Below are 17,271 nucleotides of genomic sequence, written 5' to 3'. Positions count from 1 at the left end.
CAACTAGGTAAACTGTTTTTAAAGTTGTTATCACATAAACATAAAATTTCAGTTGTCCATACTTAAGGTTTCCTATTGACATTTCTAGTTTTAGTGTAGTTGTAATGGTACGCTACACTGCATGTGTACACATCTCTTTAAAAAATGTGATCACAGATAATATACAGGTGCATCTTTATCAATTACAATCACATCGAAAAGATGATTACTTTCAGTAATTCAATTAAAGTGAAACTTTTTAATATATAGATTTATTGCACAAAAGACTGATTTATTTCAAGTGTTTGTTTCTTTTCATTTTGACGATTGTGTAAAATTTAAATATTACTTACAACCAATAACAAAGGATTTGTAACACAAATGTTGGTCTACTGAAAGGTATGAACATGTACAGCAATCAGTTATTGTTGTTGTTTATGATTTAATTCAGTAATGTGACATGGAGGAAGTCAGTTTATGGCACTGCTGAGGTGTTATGAATCCCAGGTTGCTCTGATAGGAGCCTTTAGCTCTTCTGTGTTGTTGGGTCTGGTGTCTCACATCTTTCTGTTTACTACAGAATATATGAGTTTTAGGTCAGGCGAGTTTGTTGGCCAATGAAATACAGGGATAGCATGGTCCTTATTAGTACTTTTTGCAGCGTGTGCAGGTCTCTAAGTCCTGCTGGAAAAATCTAAACTTTATGGAGATGCTAATTTGATTTTCCATCAGGCCTTGGCACCTGTCCACACAGCAAAAAGTACTAAAAAGTATGTGTTTTAAGGACCATGGTATCCCTGTGTGATTGACCAGCAAACTTACCCGTCCAAAAACTATTATGAAACAAACTGTTGTCCATTGTCAGGAAGATATGAGACAATAAATTCAACAAGACAGAAAAGCTGAAGGTCGCTATTAGCAAAACCTGGACTTTATCAATACAGCGGTCACATTGTGGAGTAATTCAATATTTCTATGTTAAATCCTTTTATTATTATTATTATTATTATTATTATTATTGGTCTTAAGTACACTTTTAAAAGAAATGGTTCTTTGAAATGGTTCTTTGAATTCAAGTTAGATGGTTCTATTTAGAACCATTTAAGGGTTCTTTATTTATTATTGAATTAATGTTATTAATTATTGAATAAAAATAAAACCAATCCAGAAAGTTCAAATTGTTTAAATGTTAAATAATATGTTAAATTGCACCTCTGCATAGTTTATATTAGATCTATCTCTAAACATTTTACATTTTATTATTTAATTAGTAAACATAATTAACAGCTTAATGGCATTCAACAATCTAATTCTAAGGATTTCACTTTTTATTAAACTTTCTTAAGCTTGTTTACTAAATGAACAAATACAAAACCCGACTTTCAAACATCTCTAAAAAGAAGAAAAATATATCACAATGCAGATAGAAACAATACACAAACATATATTAAATAACACTACAATTTCAACAAGTTGACGGTTACATGTGTGTGGTCAGGGCAACATCCATTTTTATACATAATTTTCAATGAAAGTCATTGAAAAAAGTGCTTCATGGCACACAAAACATTGCAAAATGATTAGACAAAACACTGCAAACAGCCATTCCAGAACCTGTAGCATGTCCATATCTGTCGGCCTCTCTTATGACGTAAAAAGTTTTGTCCATGGTAGCACAGTGGCTCATTGGTTAGACTGTCAGATCATAGCAAAAAGGTCACTGGTTCGAGTCCCGACTGGGTCAGCTGGTGTTTCTGTGTGGAGTTTGCAGGTGCTCCCAGTGTTTGTGGGTTTCCTCGCTCGGGGTGCTCCGGTTGCGGTTGGAATATACGGTGTAATATATTGTGTTACCTTCTGTGGTCTACTGGTCCAATGAGACTGACATTGAGCACTTCCTTCTTTTGGGCCATTTCTTTTAAAGATATTTCTGTGTGAAAAGTCTTTCTATGCAGCATCCTAAATGCAAAACATTTTGTTTACTTTGTGTAAGTTTCCAAATGACACATTTAAAAAAAAAAAATAAATAAATAAATAAAGTGTCCCAGTAAACGGTTTGAGATAAGATTTACTTTAGGCAAGTGTATTAATTTAGAGTGGTTATCCCAGAATAAAGACGTTAGGACTTGCACGCGCAAGTTTGTTATTCTCTATGTGCAACCGAAACAACACTGGTAAAAACAAACTGATGCTTGTGCGCAGAAAGCTATTCCCGTGGGCCTCAAACGCACTGCTCCTCATCCTGATTGTTTACATACACGCTTATGCACCGACATGCAACTCGACAAAACTAAAGTTTCTCATATGATGATGATGATACTTTGACTAAACATGGCTATGAAGCAGAAAGCTATAAAACTGTCATAATTAATATTCATGCAAAAGTCCTATTTTACTCCAGTTGTGTCTTTACATGGTTTTTCAGTAACATTTATGATTGATTCTTCTTATTTATTTGGAATAAAATGGTAGGCTATAATAATAATAATAATAATAATAATAATAATAATAATAATAATTAGGGGAGCCTGGAGGATTTTATTACAAGGTACGCACAAATCCAGTACCGCATCGCCCCCTTCATCCAATCATGTCAAGAAACACTGATGCTTACTGTCAAAGGCTTCATTATTTAAGGGCATTCCTTACGAAATTATTCGTTTTCTTTTTAATTTTTACATTTCGTTTAAATCTAAATGTAAAAGCACATCAGTGGAAAAAATGTGGAAGTCAAGGAAAAATCAGACGCAAGACGTAATGTTTAAAATTATGACATTAAAAAAATTGCAAATAGGCCTATATGACAGAAGATTGTGATACAATAGTGAGGCATTAATTAAATCCTTACTTTTCACTGACCGAAAATCATCCACCCGCACAATTTGGCTCAAACTAAAATATAATTTGTATATTTTCTTGGAAAAAATATATTTTTGAAAGGAATTTCGTATATAGTTTACCTCTTTAAAGCCGCTTTTTTCACTAGTGCTGGACCGTTTTTTTATGCTGAACCGTTACCAAACCGGGCCAGACAGCAAATCTATTTTATTTGGAGGGAAAATTACCAAAATGTAACGTAATGATTGGAGGGAAATAGCCTAAATATATTTAAAATGTCCATACATAACAGAAAATTAAAAGATGCTAATGCAATAATAATAGTGCATTTGTATAAGTTGCAGAAATATATTTTTTGACAGGCCTTGTGAAAAGTGAGCGGGCACTATCACTAATAAAAAATATAGCAGTTATTTAATTTTAAACAATCAAATTACACAGCGGTTTTATATCAAAAGTTGATAATGATATAATATACATTTTGATGGTAAAATAACAATTTAACAATGTCTGTTATTTATTTCAGTATTCAAACATTAATGCATCAAGTGAAATAAAAACGAATGAAACAAGCATATCATGATATAAAGCATATTTAAAGCATATCAATTCCTGCTTGACATTTTAGAAAATATTTTACGTATATTAAAGAAAACTAAAACACAGAAACATGTTAAATGGCCCCCTAAATGTCCAACTTATATTCATTGTATAAATGTTGAATGTTGTTATTGTTTTTTTTATTAAAAACAATATCGACATTTAGGAACCCATATTTATTGTATTTATTCATTTATGCATTTCTTTAACTTGTTTATTGGTGCATAGGCTATAATTTAAATCAAACAAAGTTGACTTTCTCCGTGAGGGCCGAATTTGAAAATCGAGCAGTTTTGTTTATTGATCGGTTGGAGTGTCTTGCCGTTAAAAAATAAAGCATGGACAGCTGCAGATTTGGGTCATGCCTTGCGTGCCCGTCCGCTAGGCCTAGGCTACTCTGGATTATTTCGTTAACTCTGTAGATCTAGTATTCAAGTAGCCCATAAAACATTAGATTATTTATGATTTGTTTTATTAACCTTGTTTGTGGGCTCAATTTTTTTCTTTGTTAATGAACTGCTGTACATCATTTTATTATGATAATAAACGAATGTTTTAACTTTTAAAATATGACAATTATATAAAATAATGTTAAATAATTAAAATAGTCTGATAATTATTCTGTTAACAAATGTAGGCTGATAATTAGTTTATGGTGGCTGCAGATGATTGAAACTTCTGGTTTGTCTGACCAAAAAGATAACCACCCAATGTAGCTAAAGCTGAAATTGACGCAGTAGCATTGTTTAAAGCGGTTAAAGCATGTTTAATCCATACGCTATTTTAAGGAATGTAAATGGAATCGATTCCGGAGTCGATTCCACCGACTCCAAAATTAGGAGTTGATTCCAGAGTCGACTCCAAAAACCCGGAAGCGAACAGTCCCTATGCTGCCGTGGTTGAGACAGGTAATTTGGAGATGGTTCCTCAGATAAGGCATGACATCACGACCTTCCATGCAAGTAAACGCGTTTATAAACTCTGTTTGAATGCCGAGTTGTACCGTAAAATGTGTTTAAGTTTGTGCTTATAGTACTCGACAATGGTACATTACCAAAACGAGCTCATGTGAAGGCTGACTAATGAAGTACTTCATCTCGGAAGTTTGAATGTGTGAATATAAAACCAACTTTACCCCGGTAACAGAAGGCAGTGTATTAAGATGAATCCAAACATATGACAAACCTAATTTGATTAGACAAACGGTAAATGATAAAACCAATAGGACAAATACAACGCGCTATAAAACTTGAACGCGGTGTAAATGAATGTATTTCAGCGTTAAGTTATACTCAAACATTATACATCGCTCAATTTAAACTATTAAACGGTATATATTAATATAAAGCTGAAACACTGAAGCACACGCGCTTCAGCCAGATCAAAACAAACGCAAGAGCGCGGCGCACACACGGCGTCACACGCCCGCGTCAAAATAAAAGTCCTCTTCATATTCTGTTGTCTAAACTTCCAAGAGATCGTAGATTATTACACAGTGTAATTTAGCTATCGTTTATTTTGTTATATATGCTTTTTATATCAGCGAGTTTAACACAAACCCAACCCAAATGGCGTCAACACAATCAGTTTAAGTTTTGCTAAGCGGTTGTCTTTCATTAGTAGCCTAAAGTTAAAGAAGTTATAAAGTAGTTAAATAAATACAGTGCACTCTGAACAGGTTTGTTTTGATTTTGCGGTGTGACGTCATAAATGTGCGTCCCGTTTCTGCTTCAGGAGAGGTTACGCATGTTTCCTGTCCAGCTATGCAATCTTACAGTTTCCTAAGCATAATTAAATTGTTTAATTGTCACAGAATTTACAGAGTAAAGCTCCATCTATAATTTCTGATAGTTTAGTTATAGTACGAGGGTATTTTCTGTTATTAAATGACATTCACATTCATCAGTTAATAGGAAACACCAATTTAAACACTGGAAGAGGTCAGAAAAGAAGCTTTTAGAAACGCAGGCTCAATTAAAACAACTCTTTGGAAACTTTTTGATGTAATGTAATAAATCAATCTTATTTCATGTAAATTATAGTATTAAAGAGTTAGTATTGAGCATTCAGTATAGAGTTATATATGACTAGTGCACTAGAGAAGTGATTGAGACACAGACAGAGGTTTAGTGTTGATTTCTTCTTGTTTGTGTTGATTCTTCTCCTCTTAAACAGACAGAGAAACTCCTGCTGAAGCGACTGAGCTCCACTATTATAAAGATGGCCTTTATTAAAGAGGAGAGTGAAGACCTGAAGATTGAAGACACATTCACAGTCAAACATGAAGATGCTGAGCAGATAACAGGTTGGGGTTCATTCTCAAAGCTCAACTCAATCATTTGATCCTCATTTAGACCTGCAGTCAGAGTATGAGTCAGAGATACAATCAAAGAAAGTTTACTGAAGATAGCTTGCAGTTTCATCAGCAGATGCCAGCTTCAACACTCACACAGAGTTCATAGGCCGCTCTGCTAACAATCTCAAATCAACAACTATTATACTCACATAACGTCATGAACTGCGTCATACATACAGGTGTTTTACCAGATTGGTTAAACAGAGATAAAATTCTTAACAATATCTCCAATGATCACTTGGGCATCAAGCATACATAACAGGAGGATATTTCTGTGGTGAGGATGATCAGAGGAGAAATTAAGCTTGTCCTCACCAATAAACTCACACATACAACGAATACTTGTCTACGTCAAGGCTGTCCTGCTCTCTAGCAGGGATCTTATCAGAATGGACACTAACAAAGCATACAAAGTTTCTTTCGTACAACAGAAGCTTAAAGTAGTGAATTCTTTCACTCAGTAAAATTCACATCTAGCGACGGCTGTTCAGGTAGCATCAAACATCCAGTTACACATGAGAGGTCTCTGTGAAATAACTAATTTGGCATTCAGAAAAAGCAAGGGCACACATAGAATTCCAGTTTTACTCTGAAGAGGGATGACACTATGGCAGGGGTGTACAAACTTTGTCCTGGAGGGCCGGTGTCCTGCAGAGTTTAGCTCCAACTTTCCTCAACACACCTGTAAGGATGTTTCTAGAAAGCCTAGTAAGAGCTTGATTAGCTACGCCAGCTGTGTCTGATTGGGGTTGGAACTAACTTTGCAGGACACCGGCGCTTCAGGACCGAGTCCAGACATCCCTGCACTAAGGCAATAGTCTCAAACTGGATTCCTAGAGGGCCGCAGCTCTGCACAGTTTTGCTTCAACCCTAATCAAACACAGCTGATCCAAATAATCAAGACTACTAGAGACTCTTGAGCAGGTTTGAGTCGAGGTGGTTGAAGCTAAACTGTGCAGAGCTCCAGGAATTGAGTTTGAGACAACTGCACCAAAGTCATCATATGATCTAAGCCAGGGGGTGTCCAGACTCGGTCTTGGAGGGCCGGTGTCCTGCAGATTTTAGCTTCAACTTGCCTCGACACACCTGCAAGGATATATCTAGAAAGTCCAGTAAGAGCTTGATAGGTCTGAGCTGCGTCCGAAACCGCATACTTCCATACTATATAGTACGTCAAAATCAGTATGTGAGCCGAGTAGTATCTCCGAATTCATAGAATTGGAAAATCAGTATGCGAGAAATACCCGGATGACTTACTACTTCTGGCAAGATTCCGGAGTGCGCATCCCATGCATGCTGCGCTATCCCATGATGCCCCGCGAGCGAATTCATGAATGGGAGTGAAGCGACGCAAATGACGCAGGTAAGTCGCGTGACCATGATACAATGGCGGATGTAGTACGTCCGAATTCCATTCATACTTTTCACATTCATACATTCACATTTACATTCAATTGCAGTACCTACTTAAGTAGTAGGCGTTTTCGGACGCAGCCGTGGTGTGTGTGATTGGGGTTGGAACCTGTTGTGAGGTCCCGAAAAAATCGGGCTAACTGATCCGGCATGTTACTCGAGGATGTAGAGGTGTCGCGTAGTGTGGAGGGTGTTGTCACAGACAAAAATGAAGATGGTTGGGGAGTCATGGAAGAAAGTGAAAGTGAACAGGGGACGGGGGAGGAGGGCGGTTGAGGAGAGGGATCGCTAAAATGAAGTGTTCCGGCGCAAATTAAGCCCTGGGTGGAAATAACCTTTGCAGGACCGAGTTCGGGCACCACTGATCTTAAAGACAAATTCTACTTTATTACTCACTATAACATATAGGATATTTGCCAATCGTGGAGCAGTCATCATTTATATCCCTCCTTTGGTGTACTTTCAGATGGGGGTTAACAAAGGCTCACAAACTCATTGGCTGAATCCTTTTATAGCTCAAGTGTTTTGGCAAGTAATGCCTAGTTTTAACTCAATTCCTGGTGGGCCGCAGCTCTCAGCTGATCTATCTAATCAAGGGCTGCGTCCAAAACCACATTCTTCCATACTATATTACGCCAAAATTAGTATGTGAGCCGAGTAGTATGTCCGAATACATAGAATTGGAAAATCAGTATGCGAGAAATACCCGGATGACTTACTACTTCCGGCGAGATTCCGGAGTGCGCATCCCATGCATGCTGCGCTATCCCATGATGCCCCGCGAGAGAATTGAATGGAAGTAAAGCGACGCAACTGACGCAGGTAGGTAACGTGACCATGACAAAATGGCGGATGTAGTACGTCCGAATTCCATTCATACTTCTCACATTCACACTGTATGGAACGCACTTTTCTAACAGCAGAGTAGTACGTTTACATTCAAATGCAGTACCTACTGAGTAGTAGGCGGTTTCGGACGCAGCCAAGTTGTTCAGGAGTAGTCTTGAACACCTTGATTAGCTGGATCAGGTGTGTCTGATTAGGATTAGAACAAAACTGTGCAGAGCTGCGGCCCTCCAGGAATTGAGTTTGAGACTTATGCAGAATTGTATGCCAGATCGGGCTGTGATTGTGGGAAACGCAGCAAGTGATCAACGATCTTCAGCCTTTATGAAATCGCACTTTGTAGAGGTGTCCACAAATGATGAATGCAAGGATACATCACTACCCAGTCAAGGAGATTATGCTAAGGATCGCCAGGCACAATATTCAGCTTTGAAACATGAGGAATCGCATATTTCAGGGGTGCTCAGCCCTGCTCCAGGAGATCTACCTTCCTACAGAGCTCAGCTCCAACCTTTAGCACACATTAACCAAGTAATTAGGACCTGAAGTAGCACTTGATCATTACAGGCAGGTGTGTTTGATATGGGTTGCAACTGAAATCTGCAGGAAGGTTGATCTCCAGGAACAGGGTTGAGCACCCCTGGCATATTTCCATCTTCTGAGGTCATTCGATGAAGTGAAAAAGAAGCTGAAAGATGTTGCCAATCATTTTTCGTTTTCATAATGGCTTGTCGCTACCAGAGGCAATAAAAAAAAAAGTACGGCAGAGGGATCTCTCAATGGTTAAAGTCATGTAGTGTGTACTAGGCTTTAGCTGAACTCAGAGACCAGATCAACACCAGCAGTTGTTTATTTAACCAATCAAGAAGAGTAAGAGGAGATGAATGCTCAGAAACTCCTATTCCGAATTAGACTGTACATTTTCAAGTGGTACTCACTGCAGAGCCACATGAGCAGAGCTGAGCTCCAGCAAGAGGGAGCTTGAGCTCCAGTTCTTCCTTGCTGCACTACTTCTACAAGTGATTTCACTGGGGGTTGAGGTTAGAGGCAGGCATCTCTGCCGTCCAGTGTTAAATGATGACGGAAGCTCATTCCAGACTGATTACACACTCGCTTATATGAGCCCTCATGTGCCGATTGAGGTTGTCTTTACGCGAGAAGCTCTTTTCACACTGACCGCATGGAAACGCCTTCTCTTCGCCGTGAGTCTTGACGTGGTTATTAAGGTCGCTTTTTAGGTTAAAACTTTCTCCACACTCTTGACAGGTGAAGGATCTCTCCGTGTGAGTTCTGACGTGGATATCGAGGCTGTTGTTCTGCGTGAAACGCTTTCCACACTGCTGGCAGGAGTACGGCTTCTCTCCGGAGTGAATCCTCATGTGTCTTTTAAGGCTGTACATCTGAGTGAAACTGTTTCCGCACAGCTGACAGGTGAAGTTCTTCTCTCCGCTGTGCACCCTGATGTGCTTTTTAAGGTGTCTTTTCAGGAAGAAAGTCTTTCCGCATTGCTGGCATTCGAACGCCTTCTCTGCGGAGTGAATTATCATGTGGTCATTGAGGTGCTGCTTTATACTGAAGTCCTTCCCGCACAGCTGGCAGGAGTACGGCTTCTCTCTGGTGTGAATCCTCGTGTGCGAGTTGAAGGAGGATATCTGACTGAAACCTTTACCGCACTGTTGGCAGACGTACGGCTTCTCTCCGGTGTGAGATCTCATGTGGATCTTGAAGCCTTGGACCAGGCTGAAACTCTTCCCGCACTGTTTGCAGGTGTAAGGCTTCTCCCCAGTGTGAACTCTCATGTGAACTCTTAGGTTGGGCTTCTGCCTGAAGCTCTTCCCACACTGTTGGCACGAGTACGGTTTCTCTCCGTTGTGGAGATTCATGTGGCCCTCGAGGGATTGTTTTCGAGTGAAGCTCTTTCCACACTGACAGCAAATGAAAAGACTGCTAGGCTTGCTTTTCTGAGGAGATTTGCTGGTGCGTGTGGAAGTCTGTGTAGCCTCTGTGTGTGGCTCTTCAGTCGCTGAAACGTGTTGCGTCTCACACTGAGGTTTCTCTTCCATTTCAATCAGTTCCTGAGGTTCTTCTTTCGGCTCCACTAGGTCTAAAGTAACAAAACAAAACAGTTTGAAGACACAAACAACAAACATGACAACCAATATGAAAGCATTTCAAGAGTTTACACTTGTTAAAAGCTGATGATTGGTGTTGGCATGCTGTCCCCGGAGCTCATTAATAATGTTTTATTTTTTCAGGCTGCTTTAGCATTTCTGCTTTAAAATGATCCCAGATACAATAACAAATCTTTCTTCTAATGAGCCGATGAACTGAATCAGGTATGTTGAATGGGGAATACAGTACAATGCAGAGCTGTGGATCTCCAGGACCAGCACTGTGTAACAAAGTTTAATAAATTTTCCATAGACTTGAAGTCAATATTCATGAGCTAATGTTTCATTAATGTTTATGTACACGTGGTAAATAAGAGAAAAACAATGCATGTTTAAAGTTATTACAGCATTAATCATGATCATAAATCATGCAACAATCTACTTCAGGGTTTCTGCAGGTGTCATCAAGTCAAATTTAAGACTTTTTAGGACCATTATGAATGAAACTGTAGGCTTATACAAGACTTAACACTGATGATGATTTCTAATGGCCAGGGCCAGACGGAATCTGTGGACGTCTTTTGCTGTTTCTGTGGAGAATTTTGATATAAATCTGTGGATTTCAGCAGAATTATTTTGGGAGTATCATAACTAAAAGCTTAATATGTGATATAAAAAATAATACCTTTATAACTTTTATTTAATGTTTAAAATGCAAATCCAATAAGATTCACTTTATTTAGTAAACAAAGCAAGTCTCTCATACAATATCTCTACTAAAAGACTGAAAATATGACTGTACAAACTGCATTGTGCATAAATCTAATGGACATTTTCACATTAGTCAATAATAATACTGTAGTTAATTTAAAAACCGAATAGATATAGATTTACCCACATTTACTCAAGTAAATAAACAGAATTAATGATGGGCTAAAAATCCATGTGGGCCCACTAAATGGATTTTTTTCGCTTGCCACCAAATATAACAGTGTAAATGCGGAGCTAGTGTGTTTCCCATACTGATGAACTTCCGGTGAGCTGTTATTGTGAACTTTTTTCATTTATACGGTTCCTTTTACAGCATCGATGTTGTAAAGTAAATAAAATACATTCAGTTAAATAAATTTTGGCATTCATTTATTTGCTCAAGCGTAAAACGAGACAAAAAGCCGTTTACTCGCACGCGCCCGTCAGAATCGGCAGGCTAATGCAGAAGCTCCACTGAATATACTGGGGTAAAATAAATGCTCATATTATAAAGACATGGCGGGGGATATATCGGATATCACTCAGCTAGTGGAGATCGCTGATTTTAAAAGAAAACTGACTTTAAAAGCGCTGGCTTTTGCATTGGCATTCAGTTCACCAAAAGCGCTTAACCCATGTTACTGGCAAATTAAAAGTCCTATTAGCATGCTTGGGCATATACCCTATTATTTCTTAGCAACATACTTTAACGTCTAAAAAAAACAAGAAAACTCTAGTTGTACACAGGTTTTTCAACATAATATTTAGTTTTGACAAAAAAAATGACAAGTTTAACATAGTTAAAACATAAATAATTAATATATTTGTTGGCTTTTGGTCCAAATTGATTGACTATAACTTCTATTCAACCTAATGTGTTTCTGTTATAAAACCTTAAGTGTCATGCCTATTTATTAATATTATGTCTAACCCCCCCTTACTCCTGTAGAGAGTTTTTGCAAGAATGGAAAACAACGTAAAGGGATATATTGCTCTGTTATTTTCATGAGGAACTGCGTAATTGTTTTTAGATTTATTTTCCCTGGGAATCTGGGATTTCATTTGGAGGAATCACTGTGAAATATTTCTAACAGCTATTGTACATTGCATCTCTTTGCAATAAAAAACTTTTTTATTAGGATTAGGTTTAGGTTTTATAGGATGGATTGTTGGTGATTGGAGGGATGTCGGCCTGATTGTGTGGCTTTATTTGGTTAGAGGAAAATTAAGACCTATATATTCACATATTTCAGTGAATTTAAGACCTTAAGGCCTTAAATTTAGTTTTTGAAATGCAAGACATTTTAAGAGCCAGTGGACACCCTGTTATTTAGTTTAAATTAATCTTTATATATATATATATATATATATATATATATATATATGTTAAACTTATTTAGATAATGCTCACGCAGCACTAATAATGTGAGAGCAGGAGTTTAGTCATAGACAGAAAAGTAGACGATTAACCCATTTTCAACTATAAAGATATCCCTTTAAAATTAATTTTATTAATTGACGTTTCCAAAACTTTGTGGGTTTTTCAGATTTTCCAAAACTTGTGTAGGCCTGGAAAATGCCAGGTCAAAATTCCATGACTTCAATCTGAAATCCCGCCCAATGATTACAAATCCTACAAATGATTAGCAGCTCAGTATTGAGAGCTCAAATCTTTATATTAACTAGTTTGGATCTTAAATCAGGGATGTCCAAACTCAATCCTGCATAGTTTATCTCCAACTTGCTTCAACACACCTGCCTGGAAGTTTCTAGTATACCTAGTAAGAGCTTGATTAGCTGGTTAAAGTGTGTTTAATCGAGGTTGGAACTAAACTATGAAGGACACCGGCCTTCCAAGACTGAGTTTGAGCACCCCTGTATTAAATAGTTTTAATTTCTTTCTGAACGCAGCATATCATGTCCTAATAACGCATGGCCAACTCGCATGTTCTGCTGTTCTTCTGAAGGCATTACTAGTGTTTGTGTAGTGTTGAGCTGAGCTTTGAGAATGAAGACCAACCTGCTTGTTCCTCAGGATCTTCGTATTTTATGGTGACCATCTCTATGATCTTCACGTCTTCGCTCTCCTCTTTGATGAACTCCATCTTCATCAGTTCTTTCAGACTGCACACGTTTAATAAATCCTGTAATTAACAGAAAGCAGAAACAGAAAAACCCTCAAAACTACTAGTACAAATTATTCAGAGGACACAAACACACTCTGTCATTAAGGAAAGATGCAGCTTTTCTGAAAACACCACTGTCAAAATACTGTAGTCTAGAGATAAGCACTAGTGGGCGGAGCTTTCCCCCTCTGATGACATCATACACAGGGAGAATGTCAATCAAAGTGTTTCTGCAGACGGTTTATATCAAGTCTGATCAGAACAAATACAACTCATGTTTTTTAGCATTAGAAGCTGGTTTATTCACACACACCTGACAACTTATGAAACCTTATGAAAGTCAGTTTAGCATAACAGGTCCCCTTTAAACCAGTAAAAGCTGAAGCATAAGAGTTTTGCAGCAGTAACGGAGGAGAAATGGTGTATATGCACAACTAGGGTTTTTCCTCTACCAATAAACTTAAGGTGAATGGATTATATGGCTTTATTCAATTTTAAACGGTTCCTTTTACAGCATGGATGCTGTACTATTATTAAAATACAGTCAGTTCAATAGACTTCATTTAGCTGCTCAAGTGTAAAGCGAGATGAAGAGCCGTTCACACATGAGCATGCGCCGTCAGGATCAGCAGGCGAGCACAGAAACTCCACTGAAAATACTGGAGCACAAACGTTTTCCATATCTTAAAGACATTTCTTGCTCATTCTGAGACCCACTTAATATCACATATCAATCAGGCAGTGAAGATCACAGATTGTGAAAGAAAACAGACCTTAAACGAGCCGATTATGTAACAGCATTTACAGGAAGTGCTTTAACTGGGTCACTGACAATTAAAAGTCCTTCTGCGTACACTAATAACAATGTTAAACCATGATAGAACAGTTACGCAACCAAATTTAAACCGAATATAGAGCCTAATTTAGACTGATGTAATACTGAGCCTCATATATCTCATATAATTTGGGTTAGTTCAAAATTAAAAGAATTCTGGCAGCTAATATATAAATATTTCTCGTACGCATTAAATACCTATATACTGTACAACCTGAGGCCATCATTTCAATATTGGGTATCACACCACAGTCCTAATGTTTTAATAAAAGCAGGATACGTGTGATTGCCTTTGCTACGCTTTTAGCTAGGAGGTTAATATTGCTGAAATGGAAGGAAAAATTTCCTCTAACCTTTAAGCAATGACTGGAGCTCCTGCACCACCTGACTTAACAAACAGTACGATATACTGTGAGAGGCTGTACTGATGCGTTTTTCCTCACCTGGCAACCTGTTTTAGACCACATAAAGAAGAAGATATGATTATTATTATTTATTAGTATTTTATCTTAATATTATTTATATATTTTTACAGAGTTAAAATGTATATGGGTGCGACGGGTTTTGTTTGTTTGTTGTGTAAAAAGAGAAGAAGAAAAAAAGCTATTTGTACTGCTCATATCTAACATGTTCAATGAAAATACTTTTGAACAAAAAACATGAAGGAACAGAATCAAAGGTAGGCCCATAACCGTGATAACACAGCAACAAAGGGCTTCAGGGTATGGAGTAAAATCACTGTCATAAATATTTCGTCCATAAATAAAAATATGTAATTATAAAATCGTAAAGGAAAACGGAACGTACTCGTAAATTTACGAGGGTACAATTCCAAAATCTGTGATTAGAACAGACACAGATACGACATTTTCTTTGTTTGTATACGACTAATAAATTTACGATGGGTGTACTTTACAAACACGAAATACATTTTCACCACGGACACGAAGTCCTGATTACAAGTACGAATCAAACAGCAACTGTATTAGCGACAAAATTACGTCGCCGCTGTCACAGGCATTAATAAACAAGCGATACTGATACTGCGCTCGCTGCCTGTAATGTTAACTTACATCATGCTAGCTCACTATCCTCATCCCACTCTTAATTTTAACTTTATTTATTTTAATTTTTAAGTCTCAACTTTTATTACAGCTCATGACGGACATTTCTCAAAGAGGGAATAACAAAACTCATACCTGAGACGGTGTGTGGGGGCTCTGTTGTGCAGGCGAGCCGTTGTGATCGATGGCTCTCGCTTGTTTATTAATGCCTGTGACAGCGATGACGTAATTTTGACAGTGGAGTGTCGCTGTTTGATTCGTACTCATAATCAGGTCGTCGTGTCCATGCTGAAACTGTATTTCGTGTTTGTAAAGTACACCCATCGTAAATTTATCAGTCGTATACAAAGAAAATGTCGTATCTGTTCGCAGGTTTTGGAATCGTATCCTCGTAAAATTACGAGTACGCTCCGTTTAACTGTACGCTTTTATAATTACAGATGTGTGAATTTTATTTACGCACAAAATATTTATGACAGTGATTTTATTCCATATCAGGGTCCCTAGGTCTCATACTGGATTCCTGGAGAGCCGCAGCTCTGCACAGTTTTGCTCGAAAACTAATCAGACACACCTGATCCTACTAATCAAGGTGTTCAGGACTCTTTTCAACACCTAGATTATTTGGATGAGCTGTGTTTGATTAGGGTTGGAGCAAAACTGCAAAGCTGCGGCTCTCCAGAAATTCACTTTGAGGCCCACAGATAAGCGTCTTTCTTATTTTAGTCTCGCATGCTCGTCATTTCAGACGGAGACGCGCAGTTTGCCAGCACAAACACGGTTAGGCAGGATACGGCGGACGGATACACCTGCGCTGACTGAGAGCCTTTGAAGAGGCGCTGAGCAGACATTAAAGAGAAAGACGACATGTATCTATGGGATATAATGTACACATATTACCACCAAAAAACACTTAAAGCACTCGCTTCACTGTTAAACTCAAACATATCATGTGAAAGAATAAAACAACGACCCTATTAGTACATACGCGTACACCAAACTGCCAAAACAGAAACGAACGGCTCGTTTTTCACCATTAACCGTCCCATTCCTAATATAATGCACTCGTCAGGAATAAACAGTGAACGCTACACAAATAAAGACGACACTCACATATAGAAATGTTCCCTCGCGGCAGCTCGTCGATGCGCTGTCAGCTGCGGAGTAACTCCTTCATCTGATCTGCCTCCGCCTCCGCCTCCTGCGCATCTGCATGGAGCTCCACTTCACCGCTGGAGACAGACAGAATATTATGGGATGGATTTTTTCAGCTTCTCAGACACACAACGAGCCTTTATAAAGGCAGAAACACGCCAGTCCGTTTTATTCAGAGTGTTTGGGAGACATTTTCCCAAATACATTACTCTACGGTGTTTTTTCCTGTTGTGATTTCCATTTGTTTACATAAATGTCTCGCGTTTGTCCACAAAAATGGCCGTAAATAATGAATTAATTTATTCACTCGATAGTTAGTTTAGCATAACGTGCACAAATCTAACACTTTGATTAAACTGTTATAATACATGAATCAAATTTAAAGCGCAATCTCACCGCCTGTTTACGCACAGGAGCGCGAGCGGCGCAGCGTTAAGGCGTCACATCACCGCTACAGAATAAAAGTCTGGTTCACGCACTGAACATCTGCTTTACAACACAAAACATGTATTGAATCGTAGTCGTTAAATCATAATCAATTGTAATACTCAGTACTTTTTTCAAACAATGTGGAGAATCTTGATTATCTTAAGAAAAAGCTTTAGAAGGAACTATTTCTTGTGGCTGCAGAGCGATCTATTTAATGTCGATCCATTTTATTCCAGTCAATTTTCTCCTAGAACTATTAAATGAACAATCACAGTAAAATTAGTTTAAAAGGCCATTTTTTGAAGGGTAAAAACAACTAAAACTTTTTTTATATTTATTTTGGTGTTCCTATTCTAACCACTAAATTTATTGTTTTTAATATTTAATTCCTCCCTATAAACCTGTTAGATAGATTGATAATGCATAAAATATACAGAGTTTGCATAAAATATGTATAAAATATCAAATCAGCCATCTGGAGTTGTGTGCTATGTGGCACAGATGAACAGTAATAAAAGTAAAAGTCTGCACTTAAAATGATCTTTGAAAAAATCTTCAACTTGTCATTTTTGACCCATATTATGTAAAGTCGATGCACAAATCCAAAATTGTGTTGATTAATAAAGTTAAATGGAGATCAAAATATTCATAATTATTTGTGGAAGTCGTTTAATGACCACCAGGATTATTACATGTTTCCTTCAAAGCATCAGCAAAATAAACTCTCAGCCATGTCTGAATTAACAGTGAATGTGTGTAAAGCATATGTTTA

The 17,271-nt window shown here is 37.7% G+C and overlaps 1 protein-coding gene and 1 long non-coding RNA gene across 6 annotated transcripts in view; one reads left to right on the top strand and one right to left on the bottom strand.

Moving 5' to 3' along the window:
* The window catches only part of LOC148682563 (uncharacterized), a 172,694-nt gene extending 165,228 nt beyond the window's left edge, over positions 1-7,466 (top strand). Inside the window, exon 3 of one of the 2 annotated variants that reach the window (XR_015943188.1) lies at positions 5,471-7,466. This is a non-coding gene — a long non-coding RNA (uncharacterized LOC148682563). The remainder of the gene's footprint in view (positions 1-5,470) is intronic. The other variant, XR_015943187.1, reaches the window with a different exon arrangement.
* Positions 5,620-16,538, bottom strand: zgc:171673. 4 transcript variants are annotated; one of them, XM_088650938.1, is made up of 6 exons: positions 16,467-16,538; positions 16,029-16,147; positions 14,205-14,302; positions 12,911-13,034; positions 7,266-10,133; positions 5,796-6,904 (listed from the first exon to the last, which is right to left on the bottom strand). In XM_088650938.1, the coding sequence occupies exons 4-5, from the start codon at positions 12,999-13,001 to the stop codon at positions 9,118-9,120; spliced, it is 1,107 nt and encodes a 368-aa protein (XP_088507064.1). In that variant the 5' UTR covers positions 13,002-13,034; positions 14,205-14,302; positions 16,029-16,147; positions 16,467-16,538; the 3' UTR covers positions 5,796-6,904; positions 7,266-9,117. The 4 variants fall into 4 exon arrangements, with proteins under 4 accessions (XP_088507065.1, XP_088507064.1, XP_088507062.1 ...); XM_088650939.1 differs by lacking the exon at positions 14,205-14,302 and having other exon boundaries at positions 5,620-6,296; positions 8,968-10,133; XM_088650936.1 differs by lacking the exon at positions 14,205-14,302.
* Between the last annotated feature and the right edge of the window lie 733 nt (positions 16,539-17,271).

This window comes from Danio rerio, chromosome 4 (assembly GCF_052040795.2).
Source record: "Danio rerio strain M-AB ecotype USA chromosome 4, GRCz13ab, whole genome shotgun sequence".
NCBI lineage: Eukaryota > Metazoa > Chordata > Actinopteri > Cypriniformes > Danionidae > Danio > Danio rerio.
The sequence above is the reverse complement of the archived record's forward strand: the minus strand, read 5'-3'. Positions and strand labels throughout refer to the sequence as shown.